Source organism: Syngnathus acus, chromosome 3, assembly GCF_901709675.1.
Source record: "Syngnathus acus chromosome 3, fSynAcu1.2, whole genome shotgun sequence".
Lineage (NCBI taxonomy): Eukaryota > Metazoa > Chordata > Actinopteri > Syngnathiformes > Syngnathidae > Syngnathus > Syngnathus acus.
This window is the reverse complement of record NC_051089.1, coordinates 7,353,448-7,379,735: the sequence shown is the minus strand read 5'-3', so window position 1 is coordinate 7,379,735 and position 26,288 is coordinate 7,353,448. Positions and strand designations below refer to the sequence as shown.

The window sequence follows — 26,288 nt, the reverse complement described above, 5'->3', positions numbered from 1 at the left end:
CATTCTAACCACTTTTGTGTGAAGTGACATTAGATTCGACTTCAGTATGCAGTTTCCTCTTCCTTTTTCATCTAAGTGAAATATAATATCAAGAAACTGGGAAGGTGAACCAAATAGATTTGTGCTTAGCTTACGAGTGCTGTCTATTACTTGTGGGTAGGAGACAGTGTTGAACCTGCTGCTTGGCATCTGGATGCTCCTGACAGAGGCTGGATATCGGTCCAGAACGAGAGCTCTACTGTACGTTGTCATCATGCAGTACTCCTTGTTGAGGCCATTGAGGGCCCAGTCCTGCAGTGTCATTTACGGAGAATGGTCCAACTTTTTCATTATTGGTGCACATCATCTGAGGATACAGAAATAATCAGTTGTAGGGTCAATATGTCTCCATCAGAAAACTTTCTTGGCATTACACTTTAACATAAACAAAGAGAAACCTATCTTGTAACGCATTCCTTGGCTTATTGGCTGTGATGTGTGCCCTCTGCAGGTTGGACTAGAATGTTCACCTTTTTTTTCAAATCCATACTTTGCTTCTCTTACAGGAGCTCAATATGGGGCTTTTACCTTTTGTTTCCCCTTTTTTCTTACGTTCTCTTTTGTTTGTTGATGTTGCAAGTTTGGTTCTATTCTGAATTGTTTGAGGGCCATTCAGTTTTAGGGGTGCTGTAGTGTATCTGTGTGTGTGTGTATGGTTTATTTAGTGCCCCTAAGTAAATAAATAAGAAACCAGGAAACGAGGTGATGGTGTAACATGCTGTTTTCCATAAAACGACTACAATAGTTAGAAATATGTGTGTGTGTGTGTGTGTGTGTGGGTGTGTGTGTGTGTGCGCCACATTAGAGCGCAGTAAGACCACAGTGGCTGCTGGAACTAAGCGAGGCTCTTAATCATGGCTGTAACGGGCAACATTACCGGCAGCAGACTAATGATGAATGTCTAAGACTGTTAAAAAAATAATAAAAAAATAAACTGACCTCCTTTTCTGCTGTGTTGTACGAAAAAATGCAGTTTGCTCACCAAATGGCCAAGCACGAATGCACACAAAAAGATAACCTGAACCAATGAACCTGTGGATTACAACATGTTCGCCAAACTGATCCCTTACATTAAATAAGAGACTATGTGGTGCCAGGAAAGATTTTTTTGTAGAGGAGCAAGGGAGTGGTAGTTGTAAACGAGAGCAAAGTTTTGATGAAGGACAACCTAATGTCAGGGACTGAGGCTGTTGAAATTTACTGCTCCGCGGCTAGCACATGCGATCCCGCCTGTCACTCACACTCCATCGCCATGACAATCATCGTCGCGCCGACGCCCGGGGGCGGGGACAAGCCTGTCCTTGTAACAAACAGTGGCCCCTCCGAGATCTGATGTCCACAACTTCCATGAAGGGAACCAGCACAAATAAATAGACACACTCACCAAAATGGCTACGATCAAAATAAATCGAATTTTTGGAACCCATGCAAAGCTTAAACAAAATATCAAAAATCGTACAAAATAATTTGCTGACCACCCTATTGAGAATGATTAAGCACAGAGTCGTAAATCTGTACCAGTGCACTCGTACATACATACATGTCGTCATGATGTACATTAAATGGATGCAAATGTGTGAGTGGTGCACTCACATATCATTATACCGTATGTGTGGCAGAGGAGTGTGTGTGTGTGTGTGGAGTGTGCCAAAGGGTAGCGAGCAGGGACTTGTCACGCTGCAGAAGAGATGGCAAAGTGGACGGTGATGCCAGCCCTCTGTGACAGCTCTTTCACACACACATACTAACATGACCAAAAAATGGACGCTCGAACCCCACCCTCAAACCTACCCTCATGCACATGCTATAGCTGTGAAAGCTGCGATGCAGCAAAAAAACAAGACCCGGTGGAATCTCCCTCTAACTGGAGGCCGATCGGTGTGTGTGTGTGTGTGTGTGTGTGTGTGTGTGTGGGAGGGGATGATGAGGTGGGCTTGCGGGGAGGGAGGGCAGGGGTTCAAAGTGTCACATCAATTTGTGGCTGTGCTGTTTCTGAAAGAGGCTAACCCCCCTGCCACTTGAGTTTAGCACAACAGTACACAGCATACTGGCAGACAGCACACATACAGTACACACAAATACAAGAGCACACACACTTATGCAGTTTAATTGCAGACGAAATGCAAAATATACTGATTTGCAAAGTTTGCTTTATATCCTTCAAGCTGGCCACAGGCTGGGATGTTTTTGTGTTACAGCAACACTAACCTCGTATCTAACAGGTGATTCACAAAATGTTTTTTTTTTTCAGAATACAGTCTTATCAAAATCATCAATGAGCTAGAACACAAAGCAAAATATTGCTTGGATGCACATATAGTGGATATAAAAAGTCTGCACAACCCTTTTGAAATGTACAGACATTTTTTAAATTATCATCAATGTGAAATAAAAACGGTAAAAGCCTAAATGATTGTAAAAATATTTTTAAGAGGAGACTTAAAGATATCTGAAATGATGTGGTTGCACAAATGTGCACACCCTCCGTATAACTGTATAACTGGGACATGGCTGTGGTCAGAATTAACCAATCTCATTCATGTTGCCACGGCTTAAGCACAAATAAAGTTAAGCTGTTGTGGTAGCCTTTACCGGACATTTTACTTTGTATCCTAGCAGATGCTATAAAGTTCTGTGCAACACTGACAGGGATTTCGAGCTGTTTAGAATTCCTTCTACCATGTCTTGGCGTCTACTACCATCTGAAGAAAACCCCAAAGCATTATGCTGACGCCACAATGCGTCACTGTCTGCATGCTGTTCTTTTGGTAATCAGCGGAAACCGTAACAAATTGTCCGACGTGCGTTTGCCAAAACTTCATATCCCAATAACAAGACATATTACTGCAGATGATTTGAATGTATCTTCTGCAAAGAATTTTCCAGAAATACCGTATGTATGGCTGCTGGTGAGAAACCCCACGGGTGACCAAGCCAGGGACCCCAGACAACTTAAACTTCTTGTCCCCATTAGCGGGCTCCTGGATATCATCATGTTCTCTGGGGAGCAGGTGTGCTCCAACCAACCATTTACCCTCACATCTCTTTTTGTCTCCCTCAACTTCACCACGTCGGCACGTTACCCCTCAACGAAAAAAGAAGCTGTGAAAAATATGAGATTGATTTATTTGTTTCAGTGGTCTCCGGGACGGACTCCTCTCCCTCTCTTTCACCTGTTTTTTCGCTCCCTCCTTCTCGGCAAACTGAAACCAATTAGCGAGCGGAGCACTTGTAGCGGAGAATGTAGGGCAAGCGAGGAGTAATAAAAAAGTATTGACTTTTCGGCGACTGTACGCAGCGTGAAAGGGGTGCCGCGGCCTTGTCCGACATGAAAGGAGCTCCATTAATTTCACTTATTTCACCCGGGCCCCTGTCAGGAGGCCCTAATGCGTCCTATGCACGCTTCTCGCATGCTCAGACAGTGCCACGCAGCAACCTAGCCTGCTTACCAAATGAGTTGACGTTAACTATCTGAGCAAGACAGAGTTCCCGTGCAAGAGAAAAGAGTAATTTCTAATCACCTGCTTGAGACACAAAGCGAGGTCGTTCATACGAAGCTAATTCTTCACCTCCTCCTATCGATTTCTACTCTCACGTGAAGGCCTGCTTCGGTGGAAATTGACCTATGGTATCAAAACAATGACACTTTTGCTTTAGTTTCTACTCATTAAGAGCCAATGAACACTAACTACTATAGGCCTAAGTTTTGGATGAGGCTTCAGAACGATTGGAGCTAGTTTAACTCTTAGGGGGCGTTTGCGCAACAGAGTTTCAAAATTCAATTTAAAGAAAAAAAATCTGAATGAATGCCACAGTAGACATGAATAAGTAACTTAGCTATTTTCCTGATTACTTTCTAGTTCCTTGAAATGGCAGTCATTATTGACGAACATGTTAGCAATACGCTATCGCTGATTATGAGGGAATTTGTTGGCTCGTGTGTGATTGTCCACATCCGTCTGCATGTGTGTGTGTATGTGTGTGCATACAGGAAGAAGTGAAGAGTGAGAAGCTATCTGCAGACAGAAACTAATCAGTGTGTGTGAGATAAGAAAGCAGCTTTTATGGTGTATGGTAATCACCAGCACCCACCACCCCTCTTGGCCTGCCACCGCCATGCATAATCACGACGACTTATTCACATGATTGATGAAATATGCGTCTGTGAAATCTGAGCTGCTTTTGTTATCATCCTGTTTTTTCTCGTACACCCCCCTACACACCCCATCCCTCCCCTCATGTCTTTCCATTTCCACCAATCTCTCTTGTCTTGTTCAACCTCTCTGCATATCTCCTCCTCCTGTGCAGGGCACAAAGAGGTCTAGAAACATGTACAAACAAGAAATTACACAAACAGCACGGGGTCCTTCTTGAAGCTATGTTCATGCGCACACACACACACAAAATTGCGGTGGTGTTAGCATGGATGAGAAATTAAAAAAAGGAAAGATAAGTCAAAAAATAAGACAACATGCTGACTGCCATGAAGATAAAAGTGTTGTGGGGCGAACTGAGATGAGAGAGCGAGCCTTTGTCATTGACACTTAATCCTATCAATAAGGGAACAGACAAAGAAGCCCCATACAGTACGCTTCAACACATAGAAAGTAAAAGGCAGAATCCACACAAAAAAGAGCATAAGTCCGATTTACAACAGAAGTGAGAGACTACTGGCAGAGATAATAAAGTTGTCTCAGATCTCTGTTTAGTGTGCTTTAATGGAAAATTTGATATGAGAGAAAGTAGTCCAACTATAATTTAATTAAAAAAAGTAAATGTAAAGTGATAGAGTATTTTTGGACATTAAATTCAAAGGAGGAGTTTGAAAATCTCAACCAAATCCATTTTTGTCAATTATGATTACGATTATGGTAGTATATTATTTGTGCTTTTATTTTTTCCATAATCAGTCACAGACAAGAGGACCCAAACTTTGAACAACAGCTGCTTGATGCTAGACAAAGAAACAAACATATACCATGTAACAGATAAAGCAGAGAGGAGAGGACTGTTGGAATGAAGGCTACAAGAAAGATTTGGTTTCAGGTGAGGCCGCACACTGCAGGAAAGAGGGGCAGAGACTGAGGTTTAGATTAAGATTGCTGCTGGTGAATTAAGGACCCCAGCCTCGAGGTGCTGTTGCACATCAATAATGAGAAACTGGGAATAGATGAAGGGTGTGTGTGTGTGTGGGGGTCTTTGCTTCATGGCACACACCTTAGATTAAATATGCACAATTCCAATGCAAAATGGGATAGGAGCCTGCGAGGCCCGAGTGTACGCCTAATCCCCTGCACTGGAGTTGTTTCAGGCGGGGTTAACAGGCTCATCAGTCAACACAGGCTGCTTAACACAGGACATCAGTGCCATTTGCACATTTAAGTATTTGTGATTGCTTCGCTTTACAGGTCCTACTGACATGCAACTCTCCCCCCACCCACCCTCACACATGCACCCTGTGCTGACTGGCAATAACTCACACATAGTTTGCGCGAGCAAGCATGCATCCAAACTGTGTAAACCATCTACTAGCAAATGCAACAATGAGGTCTTCACATAAACAGGTCGACTGCCAAGTTGAAAAAGAGGCAAAACGGGCAAAGTATGCCGATAAAGTTTCTCACTATTGACTTAAATGTACAGTAACTAAGCAAATAAATAAATAAAGAGAGAGAGAGAGAGAGAGAGAGAGAGAGAGAGAGAGAAAGAGAGACAGAGAGAGAGACAGAGAGAGAGATAGTTGAATGCCCCTGAGATACCGCACTTACTAAAATGCCTCTAAGATTGGCGGCCCAATCACTGACTTCAACATATCGTGAGAGACTTTTGCAATTCTTGTGAGACCCAGATCAGCAAATGTTTAAGAATTGTTTTTTGCGTCAAGAAAAAGAATACCCACTAAAATTTGTGTGAATTTAACAGAATCACATTCAAAGTTGTGTTCTTTACACTACACTATTTAACTCTTATGTCAACCATTCACTCATTTGATAAGTTAGCATCACTCTTAATCACTTAATTGAGATTGCATACTTGAAACCTCGCACGTGTACGTTCGGCTGTGTTCATCATCCTGCCTGCTGAAGGCCTCTCGGAGTAAAATTTCGCCATAATGGAGGCAAAGTGTGGGCTAATTGAAAAACACACACTCCCGAGTGGGAAAGAAAATGGCGTTCGGGAATGTTTTACGACTGTGCAAATGAAAGGGCTGCAGAGTTTTACGCATGTTGTAAAATTGTTATGGAGAATTAACGTTCTTTCTTTCCCACCATGGTAACCTCTACTACACTTATGCAGCATGACGGATGATAGATGGACACGAGCGAGAACAGGAAATGTATAGTTTCGGTAACACTGGGAACTTCAAGCATTAGCTGCCCCCTACTTGCCCTACCAATATACATGATCTATACTTGTATATCATTTTGGGGTTTTAATTGCAGATGAATATTGCTCTCATTAAAACGAACCTGCATACATTGGTTGTGGTGATAATTCTGGTAGAAAGCTGGGAGCAAAAGGGTATACCACCTCGAAGTCATGTGCACATTTATACTGTACCAATGCCAACTATAAGCTCAAACTTTGAGATTTAAAGATTGCATTTCATGACTGTGCGTGTGGTCAGACGTTATTTTCTCAAACTTGTGATGGGTGCCCGTCTAATATGAGGGGAAGGATATGCTGGGAGCGCAAGCAAACACAGACGTGACCACTCAGTCTTGTGTATGTGATTTGCACGTGGTCTCCTAATTAGCTATCCTTTTATGGTTACAGGCAGTACCGTTGGTGACATGGCTAATAACGTAGCCACAAAATTAGTCCGGACAGAGAAAGCTTTCCCGAAACTACATTTGAAATTATGCATTACTCATGCAACGGGTTGGAACTACAAATACTCAGACATACAAATTTAGGTAGACTCCAGTTAAATGCCTGTTATCGTGATTCACACATGAAATCATAAAACAGAAAAGTTCAGACTTCCAAGAAGTTGATCGTCGGTGAGGAACCTGTGTAAAGAGGGCAAGGTCACACAGACGATGGATGAAGGGCGAGCACCCCTTGGTCTAAGATGTGGGGCCATTGAATTCCTGGAGAGGTGGGGACTGTCATCAGTGTGATTATGTGTGGATGGCTGCAAGTCGTGACAGGGCACAGCACATTAACACTGACAGCCTTTCTTGCTGTGACACAGATGGGTATGGTAAATAAAGGTCCAGGAGTCATGGGCTATTTCCAGAGCCGTGATGGTCAAGCCAGAGAGGCAGAGTATACAGCTAGCAAAAAAAAAAAAAAAAAAAAAAGGGATATGCTAATGATGGGACTCGAGGCTACAAAGCAAGGCTTAAGGTGATGATTACAAGCGGAGCGGGCTAACGTGGCAGGCCGGGTGATAGGGCTTCGGCTGGGATTTGAAAATAATTAGGAGCGTGGCTGGATAGCATAGGCAGATAATGTGGCTGCGGGGGAGCCGTGGCCCTAGCGCAGTATGAAGATGATGAGTATCAAGGCTGAGCTGTCCACTCCATTGGCCCTCTGAGCTGTGACAAAAAGCTCTGCTGGCTGCTGCTGTAGCTGGGGGTGCTTCCAACGATAGGACTTACGCACTAATTACCACACGGGCGGAGAAGAGAGCGCAAATAGAGGTAGAGAGGCACACGAGGATGAAACAACGGAGGGAGAGCAATATAATAAAAGTGGGCCAAGGATGGGAAACAAGATCTACTCAACACCGTCCTGCAAAAGCACTTGTGTTACATCGCTATGACTTGGGAAATACTAGTAAATCAAATATTTAATCCATTGGGTGCTTAGTTCCGCCATAATATTAGCATTTTGTTTTCAACAAACCCAAACCCTGGTCAGGTGTCTTTTAGAAAGGGAAATGTACACTCAATCGGACTCCAGCTGATCAGAACAGACTATACTGGTCCAGGTCCATTTATCAGCTGCAGGAGACCTCATTCATCCACCCACTCAATCCCCATTCTTATTTATCTCCACTTCCCGGGGCCGTGTTAGTTCAGTCCCGTGTCGCTGTTCTCTCCTTTTTTTTGCTCTTCTCTCTCTTTTTCCCTCTCGCTTGTTTCACTCCTCGTTTCCGGGCAATTGGGTCTGGGTGCTGCTGGTAGTGGGGGGTAAGAGGTTGGGGTGGAACTGCTGGGAAGTTTGTGTGTGTGCATGCACATATATGTATGCGTGTGCATGCTGGGAAGTGAGCTAATAAAGGACGGTGATCCATGAAAGGCCTTGAGCAAAGACACAGTCAATTACCTAATGCCTGGACCAGACCGCAGGGCCCACGCGCACACACTCTTACTCTCCGACATGCAACACACACACACGCACGGCCATGCATACACCTCATTTACGTATACATGGAGAGGGGGCAATGGAGGGCATAACTGAGAATTGCGTTGGCGTGTGTGGGTGGGTGTACATATGCGTGTGATAGAGAGCAGCGATTTATTAAATTGCTGTCACTTTTGACAAATTTGTGCAACTCCAATTGAAAGGGCTTGACTGCACCAAGTCTCTCTTTTCCCCTCTTTTATTTCAAGGAAGAATATTGTGTTACACTTGAGGCAGGAGCCATGGTAACCCCACAGTTAACCCCAATCTATTGTTTATATATCTATGTGAACTGGACGCATTTGCATGTCAACCACAAAGGTAGCAATGGACTCTATCCAAGTGCACATTATCTTGAGAGCAATGTAGTCATTGGATATCTCATTTCCAATAATGACTTATGAACTTCCAGAAATACAGTAAATAAATATAGTATATTTGTATTCAGAATTATCAACCTACCTTCTGTTGGTATGCGAAGGTCTTGGCATTGCGTGGACAAGGAATGTCATTGCTGCTGTGTTTCAAATGGTGGCGTATATCTTCTGGACAAAGCAAAAAACAGATATTCATTTTTTTTCACACATTTATTATTGTGTTTGAAGTTTTCGGCGATGTAGAAGTGCAATGCATCACAGGAAGCTGTTTCTGATATTTTTCTATTTATTATCTTCACCGGAACTGGTTTGAATCACCAGCTGTTATTTCACCTGGCATTGCTACAGTCATTGAATTTCCATGTCAGACACTTGCATCCTTATCCGTGCAGCTTCATTTGCTTGAATGAAGCGGTGCTAAATACCAACAAAGGGTAAAGTGGTGAGGAAAAAACGGGTGGTCTTTTGTTCTGTTGCCAGGGAAATTACAGCGTGCGCGAGATCAAGCTGAGGGTTAATACAAGCACTTCACACATAGCCGAGTAGATTAGTCTGTGAGTGGTAATGAGGTTCTAATCAAGTGTTTAACAAAGTCAGAAATACACCGCAGCGACACTTGTTACATACATGCGCACACACACTGGGGTCTTAATTACACGGAAAAGCATGCGACACTCTTAATAAGAAATGTGCACTATTAAAATAATCACCACATTTGGATGTGTTCATTTGGTGGTTGTAGTTTGCACTGTTTCAGTGCGCCACATTGAGGTGTGTCTTATACGTATTTTGGCTGTCATGTGGTGTGACAGTCAAACTTTTCACAGAGTCTCAGTTGGATTAAGAAAGTGCAATGTAAGCATTTTAAGACTCGTTTAAAGGCAATCTTAAATTGGCTGAAGGATCAAAATTAATTACATAATATTTCATGAGTTTTATGTAACTGGTTTTAATGGCAACCTTTTTTTGTGGTTCAAGATATTTGAACCTAAAAGTTTTCCAAAGCAAATATTGTAATTGTTTATAAATGTGGCTTTTTTTTCTTTTTATCTTTTGAAAGGCACAGATAAGGATTAAATGTTATTTGTAAGGCTCACTAAAGCCTTAATTTCGGAAAATCTAGTTTTCATGTTCTCCCTGTATAATAAATTAAAATGAATGGAGTCTACCTAATGTTGTGGCCCATGTGTGAATGTATCAGACTCGGTTCAAAAAAATTTGACTCGTTTGACTCACAGTGTGCTACTGTAGAGTCGCAACCTATTCTGAGCCTCCTCCAAGTGTGCGCACGAGGTCTGCAGACCAACAGAGGACTCAGCAACAAGTCCACTTTGCTCCCACATCTGCTCGGGGTCTCTGATCCGGACCTGAGAGAACCAAAGAAACTAGTATCAGTTAATGATAACAGCTTCAGCTTCTCCCATCTCTCTTAGTCTGATCTCTCTCCCACAGGTGGTGGTTTACTGCTAAAAGCAGAAGTCAATCCTCTTCATCTCTCCTCCTGTGAGCGCACGAGAGAGGCAACGAGTGAAGAGAAAAAAGACTGAGAATAAATCTAAGCCCGTCTGAGGATGAGGGAGCGATGAAAAAAGGCGAGTCGTGTCAATGCGGGAGCAAGATGAAGAAAAGTCATGTCCTGTCTGTACGACGAGATTCAAGTGGCGTAATCATTTAAACACGATTTCTCCATATCCACAATTCTCCAGTGTAAGTGCTCACACAACTGTGTAACTTGTGCGAATGTTTAATTAGTACAGTACAGATCAAGGAGCTGGTACGTGCTGTTGCTTTACGGAGGTGACCTTGTTGGCGTTTTAAATGGCGGGTGGGGGGCGAGGGGCGGAGGGAGAGCCAGGTGTGGGGCAACCTGTCCTTGCCCCTATCGCCAAGGGATCAGTGGCCTGGCCTGACCACTTCCTCAGCCTGCATCTCAACCTTATCCATCACTAGCAGATAGTTATCACACTTGTTAGGGGTGAAGGGGTGAGAGCAAAAGAAAGAATGAAAAGAAATGAAAACAGCGTCTGTCAGCATTAATTGGACAGAATATAGTAAACTTATATCGGTTATATTTTTGTCATTCTGCTCAATGTTTTTATTGTTATTAAATCTCCACATCAGAAAAAAACTATATATTCTCTATACATTCATGTTGTGGTGTGAAATCCTGAGGAAGACACTATTGTTCTCATAACTGCAGGGCTTAGTTTGATTTTCGCCCCATCTTCCAGATTATAATCATAATTATGTAAACCAAAAAGACTACATTGATATCAATCAAATTTTGTGGACAGGTGTGGCATGGGGCCAGAAAAAGATATGAATTTTGGAATTTTCAATTCCTCATTCCGACACAGAATTTAATACTTTGCATGTTCAGTGATGTGCAATTCCGATTGAATCCCATCTTACCTTCTGTTTCGTGCTGCCTATGCGGGGAAGTACGGGCTTAGGGGAACAGCAGGCTCTCAATGTCTTCCACGGGGATTCAATAGACCCATAAAAACTGGGGAGCGTTGGAGCTGCAGGTGTGAGATGAGCGTAGTCCTGAGGGACAACCTTGGTCGGGGCCTGGTACTTGACCTGCCTCAGTAGTAACTCCATCTCATGGGGGGCCGTCCTGAATGGAGAGTTGAAGACCCCTCGTCGCTAAAGACAGAGTGAGGGTAAGAGATAGAAAGCATGTTCACATTACTTTACATCAGCAGATGACAAGAATTGGTAACACAAGCAGAACTACACACATGAACAAGATCTGAAGTGGATTTGTTCCACTAGGCCTGACTGAGCCAGAATTATTCACATCACAGTGATCCTTTTGCATGCACTTTAATTACCAGACCAAAGCTTTGAGTTGTAGGACTCTACTTTATATGCTAATAACGCCACTTGCCATTTAGGACACTCCTAAAATGAGAAAAGGGCTTAAGTAGAAAATGAGGAGTGTCTTGTTCTCAGCTCTTTTCAAAATAATATTTAGAGACTAGTTGATTAGTAAAGGTTATTGACAGGGATTTAGTTTGTATTACTAAAATAAACTCCATTCAGTACAAATATATTAAACTGGGCAATGGCAGATCATGTGTGTTCTTACATTGATGAACTCATTTTAACAAAAAAACAAATAGTCACTTCAGTTCATTCAATTATACATAAATAAAAACTAATCACAACTTTGTATACTAATCCTACAAACAGAATTTTGATATTGACTGAACACCTTATCTAACTGCTTATGAGACATGTTTCAGAGGCAAAATAAAAAAAAACACAAACATGTCACACACACACACACACACACACACACACGAGCCCACCATGGCAACGAGCAAGCTAAGGGAAGAGCAATGATGTTGACCCCAAGAACACAGCATCTCTGTCTCTGTCAGAGGGACTTGGGGCCTTTTGGTAAGCTGTGAGTATGCCTCCGTGTACATGTGTGAGTATGTCTGCGTGCGTGTGTGTCTCTTAGTGTGTGTGGGTCGGGGTCCAAGAAGTGCAGAAGGATGAACTGTGTGGGAGAGCCATCTATTCACTGCTGACAAGGTTAGAGCTATGAAGGGAAAGAGTCCCCAGACATATGCAGAAAAAGAGACAACAATGTATAAAGTAACTATAGAAAGAGAAGACACCAGCAGAGGATTATAGGAGCACCAAAACTTTTCCTCCGAACTAAATGCCCAATGAACTGCATGCTTAAGACAATAAAACAAGCTTTCCATTTTACTTGTCACCCCTCAATCATGAAAGACTGAGCTACATCAGTCTCAAAAGCAGATACTACATGGAACCTCCATCATGACCAGATCTAATAACAAGGTGTGCATGACCAACCTGCTCGGTGCTGAGTAGGTGGTGCCATCTGTAAGCTTGGTAGAGTTTGGCTCTCTGCTCCTTCACCTTTAGTAGACAGAGTCTCTCTCTCTTCTGGAGCTCTTCAAGTTCATCCATCTCTCTCCTAAAAACAAATGGATAGCACAGATTCAGATTCAAAACTCATCTCAAACCAGCATCTTTGACATTGTATATATAGATGTATATCGATGATGTCACACATCGTCAAAGATCTCTGCCAAGACAAACAATTTTAAACTGGATTAGACTAAATTAGGCTGAGTAGATATGATGATCCAACGGAAATAATGAAAATGGTGCACCTTCATAGATACCGTCGAATGTGTCTTATGATTCAATCACATTCAATATCTCAAAATTATTTTGACTGGGAATATTGAATACCACTTTTTTTCCAGATGTATAACACAGAGTCGTCATTGTTGAGTACTCAAGTACTGATACCACTAGAACGCATGAATGATACATTAAATTTCAACAAACACAATGAGCGATAATGCTTTTCTGATGCACATGATGAGTCAAAGAGTCGGAGTGTGACACTGACACCAGGAGGCTTTATTGATGTCTTTTTTTGTAAGTATCAATGACTGGTATCGACATCGACATGAGTACCCGATACCCTTAAACAATGCCGTATCGGCCCAATACTAATTCCTGAATTCCGTACTAACCCATTGCTAATTTTGACAAAATTATTTCACATGTTAAAATTCTGTAAATATAAGCCTCATTATGCATGAGTTATATGGAACGCATAAGAAAACTGCTTTACATTTTAATAAATAAATGTGAAAATTGCAGCATATATAGTACAATTAATGTATAGTCGTGGCTTTGTATTTAGCATGCAGCCTTTGCTGGTAATTCCCTGAAGTGTCCTTCAGATGAATGAAAAAGCGGCTGATAATAAGAGGCTGGGACAGCAGAGGTACCGTGGGAGAAAAACAAGAGAACGGTGTTGGGTGGGGGTGGAGGGTGAGCGAGTGTGAGGGTATAAGTGGGAGGATGATGAATATATTTCATCACAACAGCCAGGACAGGTCTGTCTGTGACATCTGTTAAGCCAAGCTGCTTAAATGGGATGCATTAAAAGCCCATACACAGCAATTCCATCCGGCAATCACAAAGCCTCACGTATTGTTACAAGGGGGGTAATAACCTAAAAGTGGGAATTGGAAAACAATTACTAAAGCACTCATATCAGAGTAATGTGGAAACGCGCACACACACGTAAAGCCAATCTATTTCTTCAAGAGCAATCCCGCTCTGAGTTTGGCTCTCGCTCATCAACAATTCGTCAATTTTCACTGCTCTCACTCTACTGTTCTAGCCAACTTCTATTTTCAATGACAGACCTCAACAGATGAATCAGAATATTCTTAGCGGGTCTGTAAAGGCGGGTTAATATATTCATCGGCTAGTGGCATTTAAAAAGAAATCACAACATGGTCCCCGCCGCCTTTGCATTTTCATTTCTTTCTCAGCATCAGATTAAATTACAAAATAAATGAAATGTGCAGAACGTTACCCATGCGCATGTATGTGTGTGTTTAGGTGTCGAACTAAGTAGTTTAAGACTTTGTGCATGTTTATGTATGATAGTGCGTGTATGCATAAATATAGAGGTTGCCTGGCCTCCATTTGTCGCCTTGGCGAACAGGAATATTACTTATTAATGTGAAATATAAAGTTTCGATTTACTCTGGGACAGCATGATTCGTATAAGAATTCAATGTGCACGCCTAACAAGGTACTTTATGAAAGCATTTATGTTCATTTATGCATTAAATTATGTTTGTAATATAAATATGCTCCAATATTTCTGCTGTTTGACTGCCAAAAGTAGACAATAACAGCTGTAAATATTCAGGCAGTGTTCAAAAGGGTTTTCCTGAATTTGTGTTCAGAATTGAAAATTGTTATGGGATGAGTGTGTGTGTATGCGTGTGCGTGTGTGTCGGGTGACCTTTGTTTCTCTGCCCCCAGCCCCAACGTTATTAATTGCTGTGTAGTGGACAAAAGCCAAACAGATTTGTAACGGCTGAAGGCACCTCGATCTGTGTCGACCCAACCAGCCGACACAACATACAACCCTCATTAGCCCTCTTCGGCACGCTGCACATGCACTTGGTGTGTGTGTGTGCGTGTAGAAGTGAATGAATGAGTGGTGCAAATAAAAGAAAGAAAGGAAGGAAATTGGTAAAGCGATAAGCAGAAACACACCATGGCAGTGGTTCATCTGTTTGTGGTTATTTTGGCAGATAATATCCCCTCCCCAATCTTATGGGTGCCACCAGGAATTTTGGGAAGCTTCACATGGATGTCACAAATTGAAATTACCGTGAAGCAAGGCACTAATAATGAAAGCCCTAACAGATTGGAAGGGAAATTGGAAAGGCCCCATAGGTTGGAAAGTTCAAAACGACACCTGCATTTTAGGGAATAAAGTGCTTTTTAAGTCACATTAAAGTGTTGTAAGGTGCCCTCAGTTCATTTCACAGGCAATTTTTCCATTTTCTTTGTTTTTTTTCATGCGCAGAAAGGGGTGTGACATCCACCATAAGTGGACTCACATTTATGCCAACAAAACTTTGGGTCAGATCTATAACACTTACGGTAACTTCTTTTTGAATGTGTATGATAATTAAGAAAAAAAAATGTCTGACTCATCATATTAGGTGTTTGTCATTAAATTGAATAGTTAATGTTTATCGAGGCCTAAAAAAAACAATAGCTGACCAATTTGGATTCTTTATGATGAATGTTAAAATATTACTTTTCAAAACTGCCTGTACAGTTAGACAATTATACTTTACATGGTTTCACAATGCCGCATGAAAAATGAGTTTGACTTTTTTGACTTAGAGGTTCCAGTTCATCTCCAGAAATAAAAAAGAAAAAATACAAAGACAGTTAAAATATGACTGAACAGGGGAAAATATAATCCAGTATGGAGACGGTGAATCCGGGAGCTAATCAAGCTGACTTGAAGCCGTTTCAAATAACCGAAACCCAAACCGACGTGACCCAGGTCTGTTCACTTATTTAATGGCTAATATAGTACAGCTAGATTTCCCAGCTCTCCCTCAATAATTTAACTCCTGGTTCAGAATGGGGAGTCAAGGGCTCACGGGATATCAGAGACTGAGACATTGTGGGACAGCGGGCCACACTTGCGGTCATCAAGGCCAGCAACAGTGCAACTAATTGGCCAACTTGTAAATATTTAATGGAGACGTGACCTGATTGGCTGCTTTAATTGCTCCAATTAAATGATTCAATAGCAGGCAAGGAGGAGAAAATGGTGTCGGCCAGCCGATTGAAACAATGACCAGCTCAATATATTGAGCCTTTCCCACTGACTTTCCTTTTAAGTGACTCACAAATTGATCATCTCCATCTGTAAAGTCCTAAAAACATTCAATCCTTGCTTTTCTTGAAAAAGTTAAAACATTCTCAGACCGTCCTCATGTCCCTCCATTGTTTCCTCCTCAAAAGTAATTTTCTTAAGAGTCAAGGAGAGCACAGCAGCCAGATTATGCTACACCGCACACGCGCGCTCAATATACAAATCCAATCAAACTGAGGGAGTGAACTTGTCTCCACCAAACTGGATCAGAAAGAAGCAGCAAAAGAAAGAGTGACGCACAGAAGCGGGGAGTGTTGCCAGTGCAGGTCCCCCACTCCAGTGTAGCAGCTCGCCTTTCATCAATGTCCTTGAGAGGGACACGAGAAAGGGAGCGATGAAGAAGGCTGGAGAAAAGAGAGACAGGAGAAGAAGTAGCTGCAGGATGTGAGACGCCACACAAGAGGAGAATAAATAACCCCGGCCACGCCGTCGGTGCATTTCTTCAAGTTCAAGTAAAATAAGTTTCAAATGTTCCTGTGTTGTTGCGGCATCATGGGGAGAATATTTATCAGATGATGGCAGTAATAATTACCCAGCTGTTTATGGCAGATAGAGGAATAATTCATGCAGCCAACAGCCCGTGTTGGTGGCAGCGGCGATGACTCCAGCACATTTAGTAAATATGCAAAACAGCCTTGCTCTGCTTTCCTAATTGCCCCCATTGTCCCACCGTGTGCCCTTATTAAAGCCCGGGAACTTTAAGTGTCTCGCTGACAAAGTGATAAATTGTTGGGGTGCCCAGGAAAAGTGTGGCAGAGTGGGGACTGCGCTAGGGTCTTGACTTCATTAGGCTATGCAGAAGGAGAGCGAGGATGAATGAGGATGCGTGAGCAAGCATGCTCGACTGATGGCCATGGCGGTGGGGGCAAGAGGAAGAAACAAACAAAGCAAAATTAGAAAAAGAAGAAAGAGGTGATGCTGGTCAGGAGATAAAGAATTCAAGATCAAGTGGTAAGACCAAACACAGGCAGTTGAAAAGAAAAACACACACACACACATTTACACACATACATTGAGCAAATACAAGAGTCTTTAAAGCCCTAATTCAAATAAAAAATAGACCAAGATAAATAACATAAAAAGATTGACTAATAACCAGTAAAAAACTTATTTTTTTAAATCTTTTTGAACGAGGATGCTAAGAATAAACTGGGAAGTACTGGCAAATACTAACAAATCCAGCGTCCCAGAATGGATCATGTGACTATCCCCAACTTTGTATTCAAGCATGACATTGAGTCAAAAATCAACTGCATTATTCGTTCCCATGTGTGATTTCGCTTTTTCATGTTTAGTTGTTATTATGCCTTCACTGAAAAAATACTTTCTTCATCTTTCAGATTGGCTGAATAGTTATGCTTGGGGTTATAGTGACACCTGTTGCTTTGTTATGTGTTTGACAGACTGACTGCTAAAGACACAAAAATGTAATCATTATATTTAACGCAATTGCTGTTAAATGGTAAGGAAAATACTTTTAAATAACCCTTTGAAAAGCACAACATGTAAACTGCAATAAATCAGGCAGTGAATGCAATACCCCAATATGATTACCATGCATGGCCGATCGTCCTGCGCTAAATGGGGACCATTAGTCCAACTTTGAATAATTCATTTGGAGTGCTGGACAGACATACAGTCTTGCGAGAGGAAAGGAGCACAGTGGTGGATTAAAAACCAGACCTTTGCGGGATGACTGATCAGGCAGCCAAGAGCTCAGCAGCTCACAGGATGTTTCGAATAAACGCCCGCACGGCATTAATTGATCACGACCTCGGTGGCACTAAATAAACATGTGATTAACTGGAGAGAAAATGACCTCAACACCCCCCACTGCAGTAGAGGAGGGGCTTTGGAGATGTTAACTAAATTAGATGAAAATATTATGATTATAGTTCTGCTTTATTTAGAATAGTTAAGAAAGTCTATTTAAAGTCAATCAATTTTTTTTATTTCTTAACATTAAGGATTGAAATATGCAAATTATGTAACTCAAGATTTGATTATGTGTACTGCTTTATCAATGTGATGAAGTCATAGCAACTCGATCAGACCAAAGTTAAAGAATTCATGAAATAAAAGTATCAGATGTATCCGGCTGACTTGGTTTGTTATTGTAGGAAAGTGGAAAGACTTCCTTAATAGGTTTTCACATGCTCCCTTCTCAACTTCGTAAAAAGGTGCAACTGCTGTTGGGGAGTGGGGGGCGAGCCGGGAGTCAGTGATCCAAGACATGTTAACAAATTTACATTTAATTTTAGCAAAAGCCTAAAGATATTTAGCGCTAAAATATATTAACAAAGTTAACATATGACTTATTAACTAAGTGCGATTTTTTTATTGTCAGAAGTAAAAGATGGTGTAGCACTAGCAGTAAGCCCTGAAGCGCGGGGTGTTATATTAATGCAGCAGCTGGGGTTCACATCAGAGGCTAATTTTTAATTTCTTCACATCGTTCACTTCTCCCTTCCCTTAGCCTCGAGCCCTTCAAGGATTTTTTCCCCTTCCCTCTTCTGAGCGCTCTCTTTGTCTCTCTGTCACTTTCATTCCCTTATATTTTCTCTGAGGGAATATCTAGTCTGCAAGGACAGATCTTAACTGTGTCTCGTTTGCTTGGTACGTCATACGCCGGTTTGAGGTAAGCAATCAGATCATATGAAGTAATCTGGAGGAAATAATATGGGAGACTCTTATTCCTGTTTTAATTGTTTAAGAGATCAATTTCTTTTTTAGTGCTCTGGCCCATGCTCAATATGTTCATCTATTGGCTTGAGTAATTTGTCTTTTTTTTATCTCTATTAGTTATTACACTTTATATTCATTAACTAATTGCAGTCCCATTAATAGGATTATATGCATAGGATAATAATGCAGACTTTAAAAAGAAAAAAAGTAGAATATCACTGTAATGTTTTATATATATATATATATATATATATATATATATATATATACAAATATATATATATATAAATACATACACAAAATATACTTTTTTGCATTATCTTCTTTACCTTACTAATCCATTAGTCCTGACAATTTTTTCCAGATAGCTCTTGCGTGAATAGAAACTATGGATGTACTTTCGCACAAAGAATCCTCGCCACCTTCTCTGGATCTGTAGAGGAAAAGCATAACAGAAAACACATTATGTAAGTAGATGGCAACATTAGTGGCCCGACCAACAGCCTTAAATCACACAACATATCATAAGGCATTTTTTCACAGTCATAATAAAGGGACAAGCCAAGGTGGGATGGACAGCTGTCACTGCTCCATACGTTTTCCAGATTGATCGTGGAGGCTGCAGATTAGCCTCACCTCATACCCACACCCACACATGAGTGAAGCATTGTGAGGCAGAAGGCTGGATGTCCTTCAGACTAATTAGGAGATTAAAACAACCACGACTAAAAGAATCATCACACTATCAGACGAGGGGAATGGGAGAAACGACGGCTGGAGGATGGGGCGGGAAAAACAAAGAGCAAAATGAGAATTAGCATTGATCTGCTAGTCAATAGATAATTTTAAATAAAGTAATTGCCGCCTCTCGAGTTCTTGCTGACCTTTGTTGACAAGTAAAATCGATGTCGTTGAATGTGATACAAATCCGAGGTGCAGCATGTAAACATTGGTTTCTATTACGCCACTAATACATTATCCTCCGTTAGCTAGCTCGGCATCATAAAATGGAGGAGAGCGACAAGAGCGATTCAAGGAAAAAGTCACAGGGGGATTCGGGGATGATTGTTTCTCCCACCGTGTGTTTTCGCTTCCATTCACATGCTAGCAAATATTTCGTTGGTAATGAAGGCTTGGCTAGTACCGTCGCCCTTCACTGATTCGTTCTTGTAAAGGGTCACTGGCGCTGGATTTCAGTCTTATTCGCATGTGCAGAGAATGCAAGTGAGAGGCCACACACAATCCAAAGTTTTGTGCATAAAACAAAACAAGTTCTGAAACTTTCATTTAAGTCTAGTACGGTGCACTCATGCTAATCGTTTATAATCTTATTTTAAGATACATGTGGTTTATTTTTCAAGTAACTGCTCTTCTGGGGATCGGTGCCTTGGTCAAGGGTAATGCTGGGACTGTTCCTATAATGTTCAATTTGACTTTCGTGACAAAATCCAGACAAAACTGTCATTAACCTCAAAAAGTGAAACACTAACTTTGCAAAGCAAAGTCTTATTTGGCCCCTGTGGGGTTCAAACTTCTTACATCACCAAGTACGGAGTCAATTCCCTGCTCCATTCGCGTTCCTTTCCTTCCCATTAAAATTGCTATTGTGCTCTAAAGGAGGAAGCTGTGATATTTTATAAGGGTCATAAAGAGGCTTTTTCTCCACCTTAAGTAGCTTGTTCTTCGCTCCACATGGTGACAGCAACCCCTGACCTTTTATCCCAGTGACCTCTAGCAGCAAAGTTTACTCCTGGATATGTCATCATGTTTCATGTGACATTTACTGAGATAATTGAGTGGTAAGTTTGGTTATTTCATTTTCCAATAAAAGTGTAAAACATAAAGCATTCAATTTCCATCCTTTTTCTGACAAACATTTGTCCAGCTGGTCAGCAATGCAACCTCTTCAATAAAAGCTGGCAGACTTTCTTTTTGTTGGCCTGTAAAACCTTTTAACGGTTGACACAGAATGGAGCTGTTAGCCAAAAGAAGAGCCCATATGGAATTGTGAAAAACGATAAGGTTTCTGTGCAAATGTATCGCGTAAAAACGTCAGTCAAAGCTCGAGTGGCTGAACAATAGAGACTGCTCAAGCCCCAAAATAGGAACACTTGAGCACTCTTACTCGGTTTAATAAATAAACTAGAACAGAGATCTGAGAACTGCTATTACTGAACAAAAAATACTCCCACATATGAGTGGAGGTTATTAGTTCAAATGTACCAGAAATGAAAGATAACCCTACACAGAGCAAAATCGTACAAATAATGGATGGATGTGTTATCAGCAGCACAATCCAATGTAAATTACTGATTTTTTTTTTAAAATTAGAGATTGATGTAGGTTGAATACTTACAAAATAGACATTTTGGGCCAAACAACCTTCACACCTACAATTAAATTCTACAATGTTTTCTTTTTTTCAGTGAGAGATGTGAGTTTTTGCAGGACAACTCTTCGCTGGTTCACCATGACAAAGCACTTGCTCACAATCCCTTGAGCATCAGACAGTTTCTGGCCGAGAAGAACATCACTGCGCTTGAGCTACTTTCCTACTCATTAAACCTAGCTTTGCTTAATTTTTTGTGTCATTTTGCCACAATGAAGGCTTGTGATTAAGTGTCCCGATATTTACCCTGATCGCCATCTCGTTGTAGAAATTGGTCTTCATGATAAAATATGCTTCCTGTGAACACAAAAGGAAAAGATGACGTTACATATTGTCTCGCAGCCCTCTGATCTGTCCACAGCAGGTTTCAAAGATAAAGAGCTGTTTATACATAATACATTTCACATAGGCAGAACAGGCAGGGCCACTCCAGAAGAGAAGAGAGGAGAGGAAGGGAACAGTGACGGAAAAAGACAAAGAGTCAGGGAGGTATGGAGGTAGAGAGAGAGTGATTAGGGGGACTTTGTATCAAGGGGAGGACAGTGCTCTCTTAATACACCAACACACGCAAGGGCCAGGAAAATCTATGGCGCCGAAGCAGCGAGCTAATGGAGATGTATGACGGCCAAACGCTCTCCTCTGGATTTCATAATCAATGACAGAGCTGCCAGAAGAGACTCACAAAAAGGCCAGAGAATATGCAGCGGGGCATTCGCAGCGAATGGACGGGCCCGACCACTGGGGCCACATTTTTAGAGTCGTCCATAAAACGGATCCATATCTCAACATAACTTTTTTTTTTTAAATAACAAACAAGCTTGTTGTTTGGAGATGAGACTTTTGTGCAACTCATATGTCATAATAGTGAGTTGAGGGAGTGTATATATAAGAAGGAATTGAGATTTCAATAGGTGGACTCTGGTCCTGACGATCAGTAATAAAATTTTGATTAACCTGTCTGCACAACTTCTGGCCTGTTTGTAATTCCTCTCAGCTTTGCGAGTGGAGGAAGCAGGAAAGCGGCAAGGCGCAAAGTTAAGAAAACAGCAATGAATAAAAGTGGTAGTGCAAAAGATGGCTTACTTAATAATTTTACATTTTAATTAATTGATTAAATATAATTTGACATCCTGGTCAAAAGGCAAACTATTAGCAAGCTAATTAAAACGCATTATATACATTCTGATGCTTTCGACGAGAATTTTTTTTCCTGAACTGGACCTTTTAATGGATTAGAAAAATGAAACCTCAGTGGGCTAATTCCAAACTGTGAAAAGTGTGAGTGATTCAAATGAGCGCTCGTCTGTTCCCAAACTGGCTCTTTTTAAGCCCATATGTGCGTTGTGACACATCCTTCATCGTTTATTTCAGCGCCCCTCGCTGCCGTCTACCCCGTTTTTTGAACGCCTCCCAAATGGTGGCTGGCAGTTATGCTTTAGCAAACAGTCAATTTAGGGGCATGATAAATAGCTTGTTGTGATACGTTTACAAAACTCAATCCAGGGGAAAATTATATGTGAGAGCGCTGGGTATTGGATCCGGTATCAACAATCTGTTCAATTAAGAAGCAGTTGGAGGCAATATGCCGAAAAGGCGGCCTTGTTTTACTAAAGCACACAAATACACACATATAGACACACGCGTACATACACACACTTGTCCTACACTTCCGCTACCACCATTTACCTCACCGCACTCGTTCTAAATGCATTCCAGGAATTGCAATGCAGATAAAATTCCATCGCATATTACATCCTATTTCCTAAGTGCTAATTTCCCAATGTGTAATGAGTGAATTATATTTCTTAAGGTCAGATGCAGGGACTTAGGCATATAGAAATTGAATTCTAATGCATGCTATCATAACCAAATCAATACATCTATAGCTGTTCCTCGTTCTGGCTTACCATCACCATTTGTCTGTAACGTGCCCTTGCTCTGAAGCCCCGCCATATCTTCTGGATAATGACCGCCTTCTCGTGCAGATGCCTGTCATAAAGTCATATTGGGAAGAGGATTAGATGGGTATTTTTTGCGGCTGAAATGGGGAGGAAATTCCAAATTAAATTGTGAATCTCTTTGTTGGTGTGTCAAATAAAAGCTAAAACACGTCGTCGAGAGCTGCAAATGAGAATGAAAAAGGCTTAAAAATGGCAATCCTCCATGAAATTCATTTAAATTAGGTGTTGACTAAAGAGTGGGGGTCAATTACAAACTGAACTCATGCCACTTTTATTGAAAAGAAAGGAAAACAGTGATTTTGCTTTCTGCTCACAAGTGTTATGATGTAAAGGAATTGAATTCAAAGGTCACAGGATAGTTAATGTAACACACACACACGAACGCTTAGAAAATTGCTGCTCCTCCAGGCCTTTCTATCACTCCCGATGAGCCTTTCTCCCCCTTTATGCAGCGGCGCACATTTGTATTCATCTTCAAACATGCTCTAAATGCAAGTCCATTGCAAATCTCCACCTCCAATGAGGCCATCAATTTCCAAAAGGCCATTTATACACCTGGAAAATCAATGCTTATAGTGGGCTAGCACAACCCCAGAGTTGCACTTAAGCAGCTAAAATTGTTGCTAATTATCCACTTAACGTATTGATCAATTAACTAAAGTAATCTGAATTAACCTACTGTCTGGAAGTTTGTCTGCTGACCCTGCAGAATGGTGCCCGGGTCGCAGAACGGACCAGGCACGGAATGAACACGTGGAGCAAGCGACATTTATTCCTCAAGGCCATTTACCAAGATCCACAAATCCTACAATTATGGGAGTGAGCCAGTATCAGGGTATTCCCTGTAAATTAACATAGCCATGCTTGCCGAGATGTTTTAGAAGCCCTGGAGGATATGGAGAAAATGGGTGTGCTTGTATGAAATAAAACGCAGTAATCTGTCACATGACAAATGAAGACTTGGTAAAAGCATTACCTGATGTAAAGGCGCACCCTGAAGCCTCGGAACCAGCTCTGAAGCCGGACAGCGCCCATGTATTCCCGCTGTCTAGTTTCTTCAACTTTCCTGAAGCAGAAAAAAAAAACACTTTCTCTTATACTTCTGTTTAAAAGAAACATATAGGTTGACAGATCAACAGCGTCTAAATTTGCATCTGGTAAACAAAACTACTCCAAATCTGCCGATCTCAAATTTTTTTTTTTTTTGGATCGACTTAAATTTAAGCGTGTGGGCATATTTAGCGTAGCTCTGATTGATTTAGTTGTCTCATCTGCATCAACTTTTAAACTGTGTCGTGCATCTAACTTAGTGATACCTTGCTTTGTAGAACCGGAGCCTCTGGAACTCCTCGAGCACTGATTGAAACCGCTCGAGCGCCGCCATTTCTACTTCAAGGGTCCGTTTACGGTTGCCTAGGAAACACAGCTGACGCCCCAGCGACACAGGTAACATCCGGTGCTATAAAAATATATATTTTTTCTTTCTGTCTTTTTCTTTTATTCTTCTTTGTTATTCCATTTGTGTAATACCTCTTTCCAGAGTGTGACGAATTTAGTATTCAAGAAGACTGATGATTGTTTTATTTTTTGGTTTTAAATAAAGTGACACCCCCTCCTCTCCTCCCACTCTGCACGGTGAGAGGCTCCTGATTGTTGTAAAGCGAATTACCCTAATGCAGAATAGAGTAAGTCCCTGCAAATAAATCCAAAAGGTGAGTCATGTGTTAATATGGATTTGTGTTTCTAACATATTGTTTTTGCACGATACAATCTAGGTCATGTCTAGGTTGTTCGGTTGCAATCTGCAATAAAGATTCATGCAATGTCGCAAACCGTGTTTTCCACAGCCAAATCTTAGAGTAAACATTTAGTGAGTCCCCGTTAAAAATGAGTTGTGTGCATGCATTGCTCATGTTAAACTTGCAAAAATATAGTTAAAAAACGTTTTTCACCCTACTTCTTGTTGAGTGTGCATTCTACAGCTGAAATATGTAGGAAAAGACCAAAATGCTAACCGTAGCAATACGTTATTCAGGAAAGCACTACTAGTGTAACTTTTCCTTTAATTATTACTTTTATACAGTTAATCATAAGTAAATAAGTAAAAATACACCATACTTGACAAGACAATAACAAATACAAATAGAATCCAATATCCCATTCAAGGTTAAAGCTATTGCAATTAATTGAGAAATGAAGCACAAATGGGCAGAAAACAATTTTTTAAGTGGGATAAAATTTATCTTCTGTGAATGCAGATTGTATGTATTGATTGATCTGCCATGCCACAAGTCCCCCATTCCCTTCGATCATCCACTTTGCCTCTTTCCTGACAGTATCTTCATCTTCCCCTCTTCATCATCACTTATCAGTTTATTTCTCCCCGCATTTCGGTCCTCATTTCCCCCACCTCTCCTCCTCTTCAGCCATATTCACCTGTCGAAATGATCCCTTCCACATGTCTGTGTGTGTGTGCAAGCAAAGATATCTATCTCGCCTACATATTATGGAGTAATCCTTAGATCAGGTTTTCTATAAAGTTTTTCTCAAGACCTAAATTACTTGGTTCCTCCCCAGGGCCCAAACTTACTGAAATAACTTGTGCATTGCCATAGCATGGACACAACATATTGTGTATATAAATTAATGTTTTGTTTAAAAAAACAAAAACAAAAAAAAACAGACACACATGTATTTAAATAATTATTTTTTTTTGGATTAATTTTGAGATGGGCAACCACACATGTTGCAAGTAAATGACATTGTGTCTTCATGATGTGCTGGCTTTGTGTGTCATTTTCTCTCTCCTCTCTGTTTTTCTCTCAGGCTAATTTGCTGTCCAGGAGGCCACACCAGTTGTGAAGAGCAAAAGGCAGATGATGTGCTACGTAGAGTTATGACTCTTGGGTGAACCGGCTACACTTCAGGCTATCCATCGTTGAAGTGGCGGGAGGATGGTCGCTCCAGTAATTACTGAAGGTACGTGGCTGTGGCAAGACTGCACGAACACCGAATGCGAAGTATCGTTTTCTGACAAGACTGTGATGACGGCAGCGGCCCATTTGTCCTGCTGCCTGCTAGTTCGGTGTCACTAGGTGAGAGGGTGACTCAAAAAAATTGAGAGCGAACACACTCCATGGGAAGATGCTATGTTTACTCACCGTCTAATCTATTTCAAGTTTGTTCTTTTTCATGGTCTGTTTTTAGTTGAAAAA

At 41.2% G+C, this 26,288-nt stretch overlaps 1 protein-coding gene across 2 annotated transcripts; it reads right to left on the bottom strand.

Annotated features, from left to right (window-relative positions):
- On the bottom strand, positions 1-24,476 carry spata17 (spermatogenesis associated 17). 2 transcript variants are annotated; one of them, XM_037247517.1, is made up of 10 exons: positions 24,390-24,476; positions 24,050-24,139; positions 23,020-23,101; positions 21,359-21,409; positions 19,053-19,156; positions 12,606-12,729; positions 11,184-11,420; positions 10,008-10,138; positions 8,857-8,936; positions 1-346 (listed from the first exon to the last, which is right to left on the bottom strand). In XM_037247517.1, exons 1-9 carry the CDS (start codon positions 24,455-24,457, stop codon positions 8,903-8,905), a joined length of 921 nt encoding a protein of 306 aa, XP_037103412.1. In that variant the 5' UTR covers positions 24,458-24,476; the 3' UTR covers positions 1-346; positions 8,857-8,902. The 2 variants fall into 2 exon arrangements, with proteins under 2 accessions (XP_037103412.1, XP_037103411.1); XM_037247516.1 differs by having other exon boundaries at positions 3-346; positions 8,857-8,939.
- Positions 24,477-26,288: the final 1,812 nt, after the last annotated feature.

Bases quoted from the DNA above. Each gene is read 5' to 3' on its own strand.
- spata17 (XM_037247516.1), bottom strand. From the start codon at position 24,457: ATGGCGGCGCTCGAGCGGTTTCAATCAGTGCTCGAGGAGTTCCAGAGG. The intron at 24,140-24,389 runs GTATCACTAAGT...TTTCTGCTTCAG, and splicing joins CTCCGGTTCTACAAAGCAAG to GAAAGTTGAAGAAACTAGAC. The intron at 12,730-19,052 runs GTAAAGAAGATA...ATTTGTTTTTAG, and splicing joins AGGACTAATGGATTAGTAAG to GAGAGAGATGGATGAACTTG.